The sequence below is a fragment of the Crocuta crocuta genome, unplaced genomic scaffold, assembly GCF_008692635.1.
Source record: "Crocuta crocuta isolate KB4526 unplaced genomic scaffold, BGI_CrCroc_1.0 scaffold132, whole genome shotgun sequence".
Taxonomy (NCBI): Eukaryota; Metazoa; Chordata; class Mammalia; order Carnivora; family Hyaenidae; genus Crocuta; species Crocuta crocuta.
The window spans coordinates 2,235,293-2,252,644 of record NW_027528611.1 but is presented as its reverse complement, the minus strand read 5'-3'; the positions used below and the strand labels follow the sequence as shown (position 1 = coordinate 2,252,644).

Here is a 17,352-nt window from a genome sequence, read left to right as displayed (position 1 = left end):
TTTTTTTTTTTTTTCCAATTTATTTCTGAGAGAGAGCGAGACAGTGTGAGAAGGGGAGGGTCAGAGAGAGAGGGAGACACAGAATCCGAAGCAGCCCCAGGCTCCGAACTAGCTGGCAGCACAGAGCCCGACGCGGGGCCCGAACCCACGAACCGTGAGATCATGACCTGAGCCGAAGTCGGATGCCCAACCAACTGAGCCACCCAGGTGCCCCAGTTTGTGTTCTTTTACAACCATATGCCTTTACCAGCATATCTGTAGAGTATAAATTCATTTTATAAAGTCAAAAGGATTCATACCAAGCAAATTGTGATATGGAGAAGTGATTGGGATTGGGGATGATGATCAAAGCATCCTTTTTAAGAAGGGAAATATTCATGTATTATTTGTAATAAAAATTAAATGCAAGTAAAATGCCTGTTAAGTGCTGAGAGGGCTACTTTTCCCTCATCGGAGATGCCTAACTTGCTAAGTATCAATTCCATCTCTGTATATTAATTCAATCCATTGTATACAAGTTAAACTGCATTTTGAGCCCTGATTCCATAGACTAGGAAGAAACTGTTTTCAAACTATTCCATAATAATGTGACTATTCACACATTTTAAGGAATAAATGAAGTAATTTATACAGTGTGGTCTGTGCAAATTCTCAAGAGAGAGATTCCGGCTTATTGTGTTTGGTCCAAGAGTTCTTTAGGAGAGCAACAAAGAGAAGTTTGAACTTGGTTCTTGAGCCACTAGTGGAAGAGCTGAGAAGCAGTTAATCTGTCCTGCTGAGGGAAACGCTGCCATTCAGAACCTGTTAAGCTTACAGAGGCAAACCCCCTTTTGGTCTTTCCATTGTTGTTGGAATGTTGTTCCAATAATGCTGTTTCCAGTTCTGTATCATTTTCTTAATCCTGTTCTGTAGACCTGATTTTGACCTTTCTGAGTCAAACCTGAGAGCAGTGGCGGTTTTGACTTTACCAGTCCCTGGGGATCTGTTATAACCTCTACATGTTACTGCCTTTAGTGGCCTAACTTCTTCCTGAACTCGTTAGCATGCAGTCCATTTGCATAAAAATTGGTAGTGATATTAGAGGATTCTTTACCAGAACACCAAGTGGAAGTCAGTATAAATCAAAAGTGCTAATAAACAGGGTGAACTTCAGAAATGTTCCAAGCAGCTAGGCATCCTCCAAGGATGGAGGGGCTGCAGAGCATGATTATCTGGAAGTATGAAGCCTCTTGAACGCTCCATCCCCCCCCCCACGTGCACGTGCAAACATACACACACACACACACACATTTCTGCCTGATCAGCCTTACACATGGCAGTAGCTCATTACGTGTTCTTTGTCATGACTGCACCGCTTGGGGGACAGTTAGCCTTATCACCAGTGGAATTTTGAGGTGGGGGCTAGGGTTGAGGATAAGGTACAGAAAGTGAAAGAAAGAACTTAATAAAGAAGAACTTGAGCACTGTAAGTCAAATTTTGCTTTTTTTTAGGGCGGGTGACTTCTTGTTTCTACTCTCCCATGAGTATGATGGTTGTTGATTGTTTCCTAGTTTTTAATTGTTGCAGGAACGTATGTGTCTCAATGGTTTTTGATATATGGGCAGGTTTTCTTTATTTGGCCAGTTGGATTCTTCCCCTCTTTTGTGTCTGTGATTATAAACACCACCAAATTATTGTAGAATCAGTCAAGATTGTGGCCAGAATTGTGGATTTGATCTCTGTTTTTGGATACAGCTTAAAATTACCCAAGTAACAAGTTTATCAACATTCTTATATTCTTCATGATTTGATAAAGACCATTTAAATAAGTTCATTTCCTGTCAATATAAAATTATAGAAATGTTGAAGATGTCATTTCTTCTCAGAACAAGACTGAGAGCTTTTGGTGAGTTCTCTAGTTTGGCTTTCTTGCCTTGGAAGTCCTTGGAAACCTGTTTTGAGAGCCTTCTAAATCCTGCATATTCCTGTCTTCCAGGATTTTTTCTGGTCAAGCAGACAGCTCAGGATACAGAATCCAAGGATGAATGTTCACCGTGGCAGTGAGAGCGACAGGTTATTGCGGCAGGAGGCTGGCTGCCTAACGGATGAAAGCCCAGCTGCAGCACAAGAGAAAGAAACAAATAGCCCGGCTTCTTCTGGTCTTCAGAACCTTACTTATCCTCTCAGCCCCAGGAGCGATGGTATGACGCTTAGATCTTGACTTCATTTGGAGGGCTTTCCCACACCTGAGCACCCACTCTCCCCAGAAGGCTTTACTAAAGAAAATATCCAGCTGATTGGCTTAGCTTACAGACGTCACAGTTCTGTAAAGATGACCATCATGAAAAATCTCCACTTAATCAGTCTAGGACATCTAACATGGAAATGATAGTATAAGAGAAATTGTCATGGATTAGGAGTCAGAAGACAAATTCAAATTCTAGCTCTGCTACAATCATCTATAACCATGGATGAGCTCCTTAATCTTTCTGAGCCTTGCTTTCTTAATCTGGAAAACGGATATTAATCATCTTCACGAGACCAAAAGACTTTTTAGTTAATGGATGTGCAGGCTCTTGATAAACTGTTAGGCTCTTCTTAATGTTTGATAAAGACAGTGGCAACACTAATGATAACAACTACTGTTTATCGAGCGCTCACTGTGCTAGGAACTTTTTTTTTTTTAATAAAGGGTAGCAAATCTAGACCATTGCCTGTTTTTTGTAAATTTTTTTAAATAATAGCCATCTTGTTTACATGAGGCCTATTTGTTTACATATGGCCTTTGGCTCCTTTCCTGCTACAATGCCAGAGACCATGGCCCACAAAGCCCAGAATATTTACTTTCTGGCCTTTACAGAAAGTTTGCTCGTCCCTGGTTTGATTAATCCTTGTATAGCTGAGGAAACAGGCTTCAGAAGCTTAGGAAACTTGTTCTGGTTCACACTGCTAGGAGGTAGGGGACTGAGATTTGAACCTGTGCCTTTCTGAGCAGGGCCATGCTCTTCTAGATAGGTCAGCTGCCAGCAGAGCAGAGCATGCCTCCTGTCCTAGAGTGTACCATTCCGGGAAATTGGTGCAGCGAGTTTCTCCTCCTACTGTCTCATTTATGCTGGGAGGAGCTTACGGTGTCCTTCAGGAATCCGCCCAAATTGAATTGCTTCATTGCTGGGGGGGGCGGGAGTTCTAACAATCTGCGTTCTAAAAATTTGAATTGGTTTTTTAGAAAGGCACTTTGAATGCGAAAGCTAGTCTTGGTGAGTAAAGTGTTTCTTGCTATAAGCTTGCCTGTGGATTGTGTGAAGTTTGGCTCTTGGTATGCAAACACAGGGCCACACTGAAAATTTGGCAAAAGTGTAGGATGTGAATCCTTAATACGTTTTTGATTGAGATTTTGGTTTCCTTTCCTCTAGAAGCAAATGTAGTTGGCAGGGTGTCGTGGGGAAGTATGGGGAAGTGAGTGTTCTCTAGCTCACAATTTATTTGGTTATCTAAGTGCTCCAAATCAGACTAATTTCCCATAGGTCATGGGCAATAATCATGTTAATGAATTATTGTGTACAAACTTAAAGTACGTGAGGAATGGGACATTTGAAGAAAATGTAGAAGTGTTAATTAAGCTTATCCAGTCTAGGTGTCAGGATATGCATATTGTTAACTGTTTTGGTATGTTTGAAATTTTTCCTTAAAAAATTTTTTTTAACTTACGTTAGGAGAACTGCCAATTTAAAAGAATCCTATAGTAATCCTTTATAAGTACTTTCCCCTGATATTCTTCTGTGTATGTCCAGATTTCAGCTACAGCATTTAGTTTTAAGCCTTTTTTGCATGATACAGTATTAACACACTTTGAAGTGCTCTCACATACTTTAATTCATTTCAGTTGATAAAATAATCCTATGAGGGAGGTAGAGTGAACATTATTTTCATTTTACAGAAATGAACAAGGTTTAGAAAATTAAATTATGTAAAGAAAACAGCTCTTTGGTGAAACTAGGACAGAAAACTGACGTTCCGGGAATGAATTCTAACCCAAGGCCACTTGCACTGGAACCTTTCTGCTGAGAGCAAGACTTGCCTATTCAAAAAATGGTGTTGGCAATTAGGATCCTTCCTGTGCATAGTGAAAATACATTTTTATGTGACTTTCTAGCAAAAGTAATGAATCAGACAATTAGAGACTATCATCCCTTTGGGAAGTAAAATTTAGAAACATTTAGAAATTTTTGAATGTGAAAAATGAATGCTTTCTGCACACAGAGGCAGCAGTTTCCTTAAAAAACAAACAAACAAACCAGGAAACATAATCGTATTATTTAGAGCTAGAAGTGGAAACAGAAGTAAAAAGTGATTGCCTCTGTGAAAGAAAACAGAGGAGGGCATGGAGTGTGGTAGGGCCTTGCTGGTTGTCCACAGACATTCTTTTGTGTTTAAATTTTTTTAAGCCATGCACGTAGTTTACTTTACAGTTTTAAAATCATTTGATTATAAAATGTGGGCATTACTCCTTTCATTCTCTCCTCCCCAACATACAAACCTGGAAAAAAGCTCAGGGTGATCCAGTATGAGTCTCTAGTTTATTTTTCCATTATTTGTTTGAGGCAAGAGTTTTTTGCTTGTGACCACCTAAAAATTTCAGGGGGTGGGTATTGGGGTTTTTTTGTTTTGTTTTGTTTTGTTTTTAAGAAGAGTAGGTTTATTTCCCCCCCCAAGCCTTTTTGCTGTCAAGTTATTTTGGTTTGTTTGTATGATCTTTTAGACCTTTCACTTGACTATGCCTCTCAGCCAGCAAATCTTCAGTTCCCTCACATAATGCCACTTCCTGAAGACATCAAAGGCTCCTGCTTCCAAAATGGGAATAAACGGAACCATGAACACTTTATGGCTCCAGAACGATTTGGAAACAGCACTGTGGGCTTTGGCAGTAACGTTCATTCCCAGGCACCAGAGAAAGTGACACTTCTTGTAGATGGCACACGTTTTGTTGTGAATCCACAAATTTTCACTGCTCATCCGGATACCATGTTGGGAAGGTAATTGATGATGATTTCCTTCCAAATTCACTCTGTTCTCTCTGAGGAGAAATACCTGCTGTTTATCTTGCACTAGAATGAGGAAAAGAAGCACTGATTGCTTTTTTTCCTGCCGTCATATTTTTGAGAGACAGGGAGGGCAAGCTTGTAAAAAAACCTTATATCTTTTGATGATTTGGGTATGTACTTAATTTCTTTACAAAGCCAGTAGAGTAAAATGAGCCCCCACAAAAGGGAGTGCAGTCAGTTTGAACTATGGAAAATTATCTCTGAATCTCATTCCCTAGTCCTCAATAAACTCACTCTAGAGCAGAGGTCAACCTGATTTCTGTTATCCATAGTTTGTATACTCACTAAAGTAATAATCTTCTCCGGAGTTCCACATCAAAGATCTAGAGTTAAGGTGAGATCTAAGTTGTGTTTTTTTTTCCTTTTGTCTTCTAATAAAAGATAGAATTAGATGTGTTCCACACGACATAAGAACAAAGGCATTTTACTGAAGAGTGTTTTGTCTGCCAACCATTAACCATTATGCTTGGCAGCAGGGTTGTGCTGTCATTTTCTAATGCCTCCATCACCATTCAGGTTTTCCAAAGCCAAATCTTTCTATCTGGCTGTTTTGTTGTTTTGTGTTTGTGCTCTCTTTTCTTTGTGTTCCACTCTGTCTGCTGCTTTTAGACTATAGTCTTACCATCTCCTGACTCCAGCATTTTAGGGTTAGAGCTTAGGAAATGGAAAGAGCCTCCCAAGGAGGAGCACTGTCCAGAAATTATTCTTAGAGCCTGGGCTGGGAGTTAGGAGATTCTCTTTCTGGCTAACCACAGACTTTAACATGAGGAAGAGCGGATTGGGATAAGAGTAAAAACAAACTGGTGTATACATACAAACACTTGGCTTTTGAGGGTTTTCATCTACTTCAAAGTACATCTTATGTAAAGATCGAACCTCACTCAAGACTTTGATGTAGAAATCAGAATGGACCACACTCATTTGTTGAGTTTTAGACTAAATGGAATCCAGCTATACAAATATATTTATATTTGAACATATACATACGGATTCATGATGATCCACTTTCGACCAGAACCAAACTTGTATATTTCTCAGACATCTGAATTTAACTAGAACAAAAATGCAACTAGAACATTAACACATTTTCCAAATTGGCCCTGTAGTTTATCAGGCTTGACTTCCTGTCCTCAGTCTTGGTGTTAGTACACTTGTGCTCTCCCCTCCCCCACCTTCCAAGTCCGTGTTAGTGTTCCCTCAGCACAGGCTGGCTCTTTGAGATAGATTGCCTCTGAAAGTAGTGATCACGAGAAGCAAGCAAGCATTTTCTGGGTACTAGATTAATAGATACTTGGGTGACGCCCTTTCTTTGAATCTCGGAATCAGTTGTTCCATGACAAGAGGCTCTGGTTCTTTATCGAGGTGGTTCATCAGCCAGGTCAGCTGAAGTTCTCTGTTCTGAGAGTTACTTAGGTTTGCCCTGTCCTGAGGTTACATACAGTGTGCATAAGCCTAGGCAGTGACTTACAGACGTGGGCCAGTAGTCACAAGGGGGACAGGCTGAGAGACTGCGAAGGGATTAGTGTTAATCCATGTCACTACCAGATAGATAACTCTGAGTTTAGGTCCTGCTGATGATAGATAGGGGAGGATTACATGGCATGTTCACTATTTTGATTCATAGCTGTCTTGGCTAGACTTCAACCAGAATGTTCCAGAAAAATGTCACCATTCTTTGAAGACACTTATCAAGATGGATTTCTTCTGTATGGCGTAGTGGTTTGAAAAGCATGTGATTTGGAGCCTTTTTCAGATCTTTGAAAAGCAGCCAATTTAGGGTGGAGGATAATAGTTTTGAACGTTGAACAGCAGATTAAGGAAGGAAATGGCAGTGAGGCCCAGTTGGAAACTCCTATCAGGCTGGCTGTAGATCCTGCCTGCCGGCCCTGTCCCTCACTCTGGTTTCCCATTCCACAGCTCAGATGTGCAGTGGGAGTGGTGAAGTCCTGGGGCCAGTTTTACTGGAGGGCGGGAGGATGGGAAAAGAGGAGTAAGAAAAAGTAAGATTTCCCTGTTCCCTCATGACCCCTGAGTTCATGCACAGAGCAGACCCCCCCTGAACTATGTCAAACCACTGATGAGCCTAATTACTACCGCCCCGGCCTACTTGACCTGACCATCACTAGAGCTAGTCCTTGGATTGAAGAGGGGCATCGCACCCAGAACTCCAGCATTACGATGTACCAGCAAAGGGAGAACTTTAACATCTGCACCTACTACTACGGATTCACCGATCACATTAGATGTTGAACAGCAAAACTGAGAAATACGGATACTGGCGTACTAGATGATGGTCATCAAGGGAGGAAGGAAACAGAGGTCAGGAGCGTGAGACACACTGTGGTCTTGAGCTGGCGGTGTGTAGGCAGGTTCCTCGGTGCTGGGAGGGCTGGAGAGGCAACCCTCACCCACTCCAGAGATTTCCCAGCGTGAAATCCCAGAAGCACCACAGGTGCACCTGGAGGACTTGCTGCTTCATTTCTCCTTGCACCCAAATGCTGAAAGCGATTGCTGCCACGTTTTCTCTCTGGAGGGAGCTTCTCAAGGGGCTGGGTCCCACCACTGTGTATGTAATTTATGAGTTTTAAAAACTATGGGAACGTGAGTCTTCCCGAGTGAGGTGTAAAGGGGGCAGTCTCCTCTGTGAAGAACCCAGCTGGACTGCAGATGGTAACATTGTTGCCTGGTGTCTTTCAGAATGTTTGGACCAGGAAGAGAATACAACTTCACCCGGCCCAATGAGAAGGGAGAGTATGAGATTGCTGAAGGAATCAGTGCAACTGTATTTCGAACGGTGCTGGTGTGTAGGAGCCTTTTTGTTCCTTCCTCTTCCCCAGGGGCAGGCATGGTCGGAAGCCTTGAGATCTCCATCCGATTGGGACTTTCGGGTCTGGAGTTCCGTTATTGCCCTTTCCCTCTTTATTTTCTATTGTGCTAACTTTTAAGTGTTTCTCACCTGTCCGGTATTGAGCTCAGTCAGGTATCAAGTGGCGATTACACTTGCCAGGAGAGCCACCAGCCACTTGGCTAGCTGCTAAGTGGGCCAGCTGGGTGGTAGTTCTAGTATCCTATCAGTTTAACAGAACCAGGAATGAACAGAGGGTTGAAGAGGTAATTTTCTTGTTCTTTGCCTACATTTCTCATTTTTAATCTATTTACAGGATTATTACAAAACTGGTATCATTAATTGTCCAGAGGGCATCTCTATTCCAGACCTTAGAGATACATGCGATTATCTCTGCATTAACTTTGACTTCAACACTATCCGATGTCAAGATCTGAGTGAGTACAGGAGCACTCCCAGCTGCATTTGAGCACCTGGACTTTCAGTTTGCTTGAAATTGACTGATACTTTTTATTACTAGAGTTTTAAGCCTAAATTGAAAATCCTCTGCAGAGGCAGATACTGTGATACTGACCCCTTCCCTCCTCCCATGCTTCAAAGCACTGTGAGGAAGTAAACAAAAGAGAACATGTGTTGTGTTCTAAATCTAGCTTGTCCATGAGTCACCAAGCTAATTGCTTCCCCTCCTAGGACCTGGTGTCTCAATTTTTTAATAAATAAGGATGCTGATTCTTGGACATGAGTGAGACTTCCCTCATAAATTCAAACAGCATAAATTTGCTGGGTTATTCTTAGAATTATTTTTATCATTTTTTTAAAAAAAATTTTAAATTTCTTTTAATGTTTTCTACTTACTTTTGAGAGAGAACACAAGCGGGGGTGGGGGTGAGGGGACAGAGGGAGAGGGAGACACAGAATCCAAAGTGAGTTCCAGGCTCTGAGCTATCAGCACAGAGCCCAGTGCGGGGCTTGAACTCAGACTGTGAGATCATGACCTGAGCTGAAGTCAGATGCTTTAACTGCCTGAGCCACCCAAGTGCCCCTTAATATTTGTTTATTTTGAGACAGAGAGCAAATAGGGGAGGGGCAAAAAGAGGAAGAGAGAAAGAATCCCAAGCAGGGCCCCACACAGGGCTCCATCTCTAGGACCATGAGATCATGATCCGAGGTGAAATCACAAGTCAGATGCTTAACCAGCTGAGCCAACCAGGCGCCCTATTTTTGTCATAATTATTATTGTTTACTAAGTGCTTTATAGCTGTGAACTTGCTTAATTCTTACAACAAGTTAGCCCTGAAAGCTGGGTGATATAACCCCATGTAACAAATGAGAAGACTGGAAATTAGCTTGCTCAGAGCTCTAAGCAGTAAAGCTGGGATTAGAACTGATTGACCACAAGCGCCATTTTCTTATCTCCTAGCCTTCCTGAAATTATTTTAAAAACTATTCTTTGAGGTTCACGTTACATTTGCCTGCATATTCCATAAAGTTCTCTAGACTTGTGGTTTCCTTCCTGAAGTCTAGCACACACTTAGAACTGGTCCCTTGGTGTCATCAGACTTAGGTTATTCCTCTTCTGTGGTCCTGTAACTCCATGACATTGGGGTCCAGAGCATCTTCGGAAGAGGTACCACAAAGAGTCCTCTCCAAACGACAGTTGTAGCTCTTGTAGAATTAATGTGTGCGGTTTGAGGTAGTACAGCTAATGGAAGTGTATTTGTTCAGAAAGCTTAGGGATTATTAAGCATGAGGAAGTTAAAGAGTAATGGAATGTGAGACACTTAACAAGATCAGCTTAATTAGCACCTCAAAGCAAGACACAGCTTCTGCCTTTAAAATGGGCTGCCTCTTTGAAACTTCTCTGGGACAGCTGCCGTTACCTCATAGTCTTTTCCACTTGGGTAATCTCTGCATTTGGGCAGACAGGACGTTCACCTGCCTTTTCTCTCCCCAGGCGCTTTACTCCATGAGCTGTCTAATGACGGCGCCCACAAGCAGTTTGACCACTACCTTGAAGAGCTGATCTTACCCATCATGGTGGGCTGTGCCAAGAAAGGGGAGCGAGAGTGCCACATCGTCGTGCTGACGGATGAGGATTCTGTGGACTGGGATGAAGACCACCCCCCTCCCATGGGGGAGGAATATTCCCAAAGTAGGAGCCCCCTGCACGGTGTACATGTTTTCAGCAGGAAACATGCCACCCAGAGTAGCAGCTCGATCCTACACCCACCGTGACCCAATGTGACTCTCACTGTTGAGCTGGCAGTGAGCACACTCACCTGGATGATCACGTCTAACTTTTATGCTGCTTATGTGACATTATTATTCCTCCCACTTCTGTCCCTGGTGTCTAATACTGTGGCAATATACAGGCGATACTGAGGCCATTAATCGGTGGTGTCATTCTTCTCTCCATTTGTTTCATTCTTAACCCTTTTTTTTTTTTTTTAAATGCTTGTTTAATTTTGAGAGAGAGCATGAGCAGGGGAGGGAGAGAGAAAGAGACATAGAATCTGAACTCCAGGCTCTGAGCTGTCAGCACAGAGCCTGATGTGGGGCCGAACTCTCAAAGCACGAGATCTTGACCTGTGCCGAAGTCAGATGCTTAACCCCAGGCCACCAAGGCGCCCCAAAATTCAGAAAGTACAAAAGGTTATACATTGAAAAGTCTTGATCCCATCCCTGCCTCATCTGCCCAATTTTCCTTCTCAGTTTCTTTTATATCTTCCCAGTGTATTCAGTGCTTGTATGTAACCAGTTATATACATGGTGTTTCCTTTTGTTTCAAATGATATGCTATTCTACAGACTGTCTAATAGCATGTCTTACATAAAAACCTTCCACCGTCTTTTTATAGTCGTATGGTATTCCACTGTGTGGTAGTGCCGTAATTGATTTAACTAGCTCTGGTATTGATTTAAGCTATAAATTTCAAATGACTTTGCAATAAATAACCTTTTTTTTTAATGTGTTATTTCTGAGAGAGAGAGAGAGACCGAGAGAGACAGTGTGAGCAGGGGAGGGTCAGAGAAGGAGATGCAGAATCTGAAGCAGGCTTCAGGCTCTGAGCTGTCAGCACAGAGCCCGACGCGGGGCTCGAACCCATGAACCGTGAGGTCATAACCTGAGCCGAAGTTGGACGCTTAACCGACTGAGCCACCCAGGCACCCTAATAAATATCCTTTTAAACATAGTCTTTTCACACGTGTATATCTCTATAGAAAGATATCTGTAGAGAGGTGCCTGGCTGGCTCAGTTAGTAGAGCCTGCAACTTCTGATCTCGGGGTTGTGAGTTCAAGCCCCATGTTGAGTATAGAGATTACTTAAATAAAATCTTTCTTAAAAAATTTTTCCTAGAAATGGAATTTCTGTGCCAAAGCACTGTTTCTTTATAATTTTGATATATGTTGCCAAGTTTTCCTCCACAGAAGTTGAACCATGTTACACTCTCAAAACAACACGACAGGTTTGTTTTCCACACCATCCCCAAAACAGTGTTTCATTAAACTTTTATCGTTGCCACTCTGATAGGTAAAAAATTGCTTCTCATTTGAAAGTTTTAATCTGCATTTCTCATTTCATGATCAAGACTCTCCCCATCTTTTCGTTTTTAAGAGCCATTTTAATTTCCTTTTCTATAACTTTATTTCTGCCTTTGCCCATTACAAAATGGATTGTTAGACTTTTACTCAGTGATTTCTGAAAGCTCTGTGACCACTCTTTATATATTAAGGAAATTAGCCCTTTGTAATAAGAGTTGCAGATATTTTTCCCAGTTGATTGTCTTTTTAGTGTTGTTAATGGTGGTTTGGCTACACAGAGATGTTTTTTATGTACTTGAAGGTATCAGTTTTTATTTTATGGCTTCTGGCTTTTATGCGGTACCCAGAAAGGTTTTCCACACCCTGAGACGATAAAAATTTCTCATGTGGTTTCTTTCTTATGTTTGAGCTATTACTTAACATTTAATCTGTGATCCAACTGGATTTTTTTTTTTTTTTTTTTTTTTTTGGTGTCAGTGTCAGGTATACCTTTCCTTAGTCTGATCTGTTAGCCCATCTCCCTCCTGTTTTGGAAGTCTTTATTCCATGACTAACCCAATTTTTCTTTTTTCCAGTTCTTTATAGCTCCAAGCTCTATAGATTCTTCAAATATATTGAGAATCGTGATGTCGCTAAAACAGTGTTAAAGGAGCGGGGCCTGAAAAACATTCGCATTGGAATTGAAGGTAATAAACATCCCAGTTAGTATACTGCTCACTTGGCTCACGGAGCAGGTTGTACCTATGGGCACAGCTTATGTTCTTAAAACTCAGCTTCCAGAGGACCTAGAGAATAGGCACATATGAAAACCACATTCCTACCCCTTTGAACGATTCCTGTTTTTGTTTACCCTTACATTTCCTTTTCATTTTATATCTAGTCATAAATGATTTTTTTTTTTAAATATTTTTATTTTATTTCTAGGAGAGAGAGAGAGACAGCGTGAGCAAGGGAGGGTCAGAGAGAGAGGGAGACACAGACTCTGAAATAGTCTCCAGGCTCTGAGCTGGCAGTCAGCACAGAGCCCGACGCGGGGCTCGAACCCACGAACCGCGAGATCATGACCTAAGCAAAAGTCGGACGCTTAACCGACTAAGCCACCCAGGCGCCCCTAGTCATAAATGCTTTAAAAGAGCTGCAGGAATAAGTTCCAGCTTACTGCTTCGAGACAAAGAGCAGTGAGGGCTAAGGACACTGGTGGACTCCCCAGGTGGGAGGGCCATTCCACCATGTCTTGGTGAGCGTCTTTTTGGGATCTGGAAGGGTCCTTCTGAACCAGCCTGTAGCCTGGAGACTCAAAAGTTTAATTTTTTCCATCACACACCTTTGAGGAATGTCTGTATGTGTTGAAAGAACTGCTATAAATAAATGGTCATGAGCAGTGACTCCCAACCGGTGGTCTCCACGGAAGGGTCTCAGACACTGATCCTCAGAGAATGCCGAAGCCATTCTAGTTTCCCTTCCATGAGTGAGTATGGTTTTATTCTTGCTCAGTCTTGCCCACAGAGCCCAGCCCATCAGATCTTCATTGTGTCTGACTTAGGTTGGAATTTCAAGTTGGAAGAGATTTTTGAGATTAACAATCTCTTTCCACTATGTCACTCCTTTGCCACTGGAAACCCCTGAAACAGGGTGATAAGGATGAGTCCATTTCCCAGAGGAGGCCATCAACTGTTCTACCATTAGAATATTCTTCTAGAAGATCTAGTAGATCATTTCCTCTCTCTCCTGTCTTCTTTCTAGTTCTAGCCTCTGAAGCTACTCTGAGTAAGATTTCTCCTATTTCCATGTAATAGCCTCTCAGATTTTTTAGGCATCATTCCTGTTTTTTTTTTTTTTTTTAGGCTACACATTACATACCTTCTTAACTAACTACCTCTCCTACAGTGTGTTCTCTGTGCAGAATTAGAGGAGTGGAGTTAGCTGTGGCTCAGCAGTAGTTCTGTGGTATTATTACCAGGAACTAACAGCTTCTGAAATTACTCACTGTGCCATTAGAAGGGATAGAATTTTTGTTACTTCCTTTCCAAAGGATGAGACCTCCTCACCTGGATAGGCGTGAAGTGCACGTGTAGGGGATTAGGAGTTGCAGAGCACGGTCAGAGGTCGTTTCCCCAGTGGTTCTCATGCACAGTCTTTGAATTTGGGAGGAAAATGATGTGGTTAGGGAAGGGAAGGGAAAGTATGGAAACTGGAGTGAGCAATTTCCTAGAGTCGTGAGCGTGGCCTTTTGCTTTATTTCAGGTTATCCCACTTGTAAAGAAAAAATTAAGAGAAGACCTGGTGGCCGGTCTGAAGTAATCTATAATTATGTGCAGCGCCCCTTTATCCAGATGTCATGGGAAAAGGAAGAAGGGAAGAGTCGTCATGTGGATTTCCAGTGTGTCCGAAGCAAATCCCTCACTAATCTGGTAGCTGCTGGAGAAGATGTCTTAGAGGACCAGGAGATCCTAATGCACCACCCACCCCAAGTGGATGAACTTGACCGGCTGAATGCCCCACTTTCTCAGATGGCTTCTAATGACTTTCAGGATTAGGGCCAGCTGTGGACACACCCTCTTCAGAGCTCCTCTTTCTGGGGCGCCCACAGCCGGTCCTCCCCGTGGTCTGTCTCCCCTGTGTGGGAGACCTGCTTCTCCATCCCTTGCCCTCCCTTCACAGATCACGTGTGTCCTTTTCCTTACTGAGAAGTCTGTGCCTCCAGCAGGGGATGAAGAGCACTCACTGGTAAATAAGATACCAGCTTCGCAGTGGCCCTGGTAACTTGAACTTTTTGGGTCTGGTGCTGTTTACTGAGTCTTTGCATAACTGCAAAAAGCAGGAAAGGAAGTCAAGACTCCTGTTGCCTCATATTCATCAAAGCAGTCCTCATCCTTTATACTCTGTTCTTGGCTTTTGTTTTGTTTTTTTTTCATACCAGGCGAATTAATGACAGCAGCAATGGGACCAGACTTTAAAGAGAGACAATCTCTAGCTTCCACAACCAGGCGCTAATGGGATTCTCATTAGGGATTTAATGAAGATGCCATTCCTGGTGGCCTCTGTGCCCAGATTGCGTCCGGAAGACCTAGGCTCTCATCAGAAAGTCCAAAATGAAATTTTATAAGTTTAAATTCAGTTTTGTTTTTCATTAATGCGATGAATAATTCGAAACGACGGGAACTCCAGTAATAGCATAACAATGTTTATGAAACCTTTTTAGGTTCGAGGTTTTTGAACTTACACAAATCAGTTATTTGGAATTATCCTTTGGAGTGAAATTCACAACTCAAGTAGAAGAACCTCTCCAAATCAAGCCACTTTGATTATCCCTGCTCGGAATCTGGTGTGAAGCCCCAGGCCTTCCCCTTAGGGCAGCACATTGCCGTGGGTGTGGCTGGGAAACCTTAAAGGCTTTCAGGAGATAAACAAATTTCCCAGCAGCGCTCGGTTTCTCAATGGAAAGACTTCTAAAAGCCCGGAGAAGGGGACATTTGGGGTGAAGCTGAGTGGGGAAGAAACATCACCTCACAGGCTCGGTCTCCGTGCAGGATTTTTCTTGGTATATTCTTTTCATACTATGAACTTTTTTTTTTGGCTATCAGGATACTTGTTTTTGAAGTAGCCAGTTACACTGCTCACACTGCGTAAAAAACCATACTACTGTTATCCCCAAAGCAAGGATGAGTGGAAGTGCTATTACGCTTACTAACTTTGTTCGATCTGTCGGTTCTATGTTAATAATGCATGATGTGGGACAACCGAGATCACTCCCCCGAAGTACTGACCCATTTCCCCTCAAGTCCCCAGGCTAGTAGCAGAGCTAAATTTCAAGTCTAGAGCCAGATGTTAAGTGTCTGGGGAGTTTCCCATTTTGTGGTAAAGGTCGGTCTTATCACCTACCCAGAACCTTTACTCTTCACAAATTTCAGTGAGGTACATAGTTTCCTTCAAGCTCTTTAAGATAACATGACTAGTTTTCTTAAATTCCGTTCCCATAAGATCCCATAGGACAAGGTAGAGGGTTTCATCTTGACTGTCCTAGTCCTCCAAAAGTCCAGTCAGATGGATGCCAAAAGCTGCTCTTTCCATGCTTTAAGAACAAGAATGTTCGTAAGAAGTGTGTTCTCTGTGCATGTAACCAGCAGCACAGTGGAAATCAATTCTGTTCATGACTCCCAAAAAAAAGTAGTAGTAAGGAGTTAAACTGAGCCATCTCCCACCTACAGAGTTCTTCTGACTACCACTGGCATCCAGTTTGTAAGGCTGATGGCAAGGGTTAAAGCTTAGGGTCAGCGTTTTTTGTAGCCAGAGGGTACTTTTAGGTCTGTGAAACTCATGGACTCATTTGTCAGGTTTGGCTTTGACCTTAACAGTACTACATTCATACCCACTAATTGACCAGCCCAGATAATTGTTTAATGGTGCTTCCTTTATGCTGATCAGTTGATTTCCATGCCATCACAGAGGTTTGGATTAACTGTGTAGTCTGGTAAGTATAACTCCTCTTATACAGCTTCTGTATTAACCTGTAAGTGTAAATGTGCCGCAACTAATATTCTAAAACTCCGTAGTTCTTGCTGAGGTAAACAGCCAGGCAGGAAAGTGTGGCATGTGTTCAACACATGGTTCTGTGTAAATGATTCATTTCTTCAGGCTTTCCAGAAGTAGGTCCGTCTTCTCCCCAGACTGGGTTAACGTGCTTTTGGCTCCAACCTATGGGGTGAGTGAGCTTCAAACCTGTATCGGCAAATCTGCCAGTGTCCCTAGATGGTGGTAACAAAGGGAAAAGTGGGGCTTACAGGTCCCTTCTTGGGGAGAGGGAGGTTTCTCCTGCACCTCCACCCTCCCAGCCTGGAGCTCAGCATCACTGTAATTTGGTGGCTCCCCTTAGCCATAGCTGCTTGTTCCCGGGGCCAGGACATTCCATAATGGCAGGACCACGCGTTCCCCGCAGGGACAGTGGCTGGGTTGCCATCAGTCCCATCAGAGTCCGTTACTGGCCAGCTGGGTAAGAGGTATTATCTAATAAAGGTGGAACTCAGGTTTGGTGTTTTTTGGTCTTTGGTTTTTTTTCTAAGTGCCTAAATAAGTAAGCCAGGCTGTTTATATAGAACCATCTTCATAATAAGATGGTTTTTGTTCAGACTGCCTTACTCAGAGGTATCTCAGCAAGCCAAGATAAACCTGAATTTGAGGTTTGGAATCTTAAGTTTCTTAATGCATCATTACCATGTATTGTTGACTAGGAAACATTTGGCATTGAGCTGGAGAGTGGGCAAAGAGCATTAAAATGTGTCTGGTGAGATTACTTAATGGCTTCTCCAAAGTGGAGGAAAAGTATCGAAAAGACCGCAAAAATGGTAAGGAAACTAGAAAGTAGCTAGATTTACTGCACAATTTGTAACAGCCAATATTAAGTTAAATTCCAGGAAACCAGTATGATATATAATGTATACAAGTCTGAAAATACTGTGGAATAAGCCCAGGAAGGATGGATGTATTTGCAGAAAACAATCAGAGCAGAGGCTTTTTAACTCATATTGTCAACGGGTGATAAGGAAATCTTTTTTTATGAAGTCAATAGAAAGTTAAAAATCAAGGGATTTTAGTAATTTATTCAATGCCACTTCTTGCCATCATTTTGAGATTGTCCAAATGGGCATAAGAGTTCAGAAAGGGAATCTGATGCCTTCACTGGTAGGGATGGAGCCACATTCGTGCTCTGGGTGGGATCACCTCTGCAGAAGAACAGTACATTTTTCTCTTAAAGGCAAAATGCTTGTAGGTTTTACCTCTTTATTTTGTATTTACTCTGAAAGTTGCACTTGTTCACCAACCAGTGTTTACGAAATCCTGTATTTGGGATGCTTTTTCTATAATAAAATATTATCATTTGTGTC

The 17,352-nt window shown here is 42.3% G+C and overlaps 1 protein-coding gene across 2 annotated transcripts in view; it reads left to right on the top strand.

Moving 5' to 3' along the window:
• The window catches only part of KCTD20 (potassium channel tetramerization domain containing 20), a 25,668-nt gene extending 8,316 nt beyond the window's left edge, over positions 1–17,352 (top strand). The window contains exons 2-8 of one of the 2 annotated variants that reach the window (XM_077754898.1): positions 1,977–2,181; positions 4,740–5,013; positions 7,780–7,882; positions 8,244–8,364; positions 9,882–10,079; positions 12,046–12,156; positions 13,715–17,352. In XM_077754898.1, coding sequence (XP_077611024.1) covers positions 2,022–2,181; positions 4,740–5,013; positions 7,780–7,882; positions 8,244–8,364; positions 9,882–10,079; positions 12,046–12,156; positions 13,715–14,007 — 1,260 coding nt within the window. In that variant the 5' untranslated portion in view covers positions 1,977–2,021 and the 3' untranslated portion in view covers positions 14,008–17,352. Of the gene's footprint in view, positions 1–1,976; positions 2,182–4,739; positions 5,014–7,779; positions 7,883–8,243; positions 8,365–9,881; positions 10,080–12,045; positions 12,157–13,714 lie in introns of those variants that run through there. The other variant, XM_077754899.1, reaches the window with a different exon arrangement.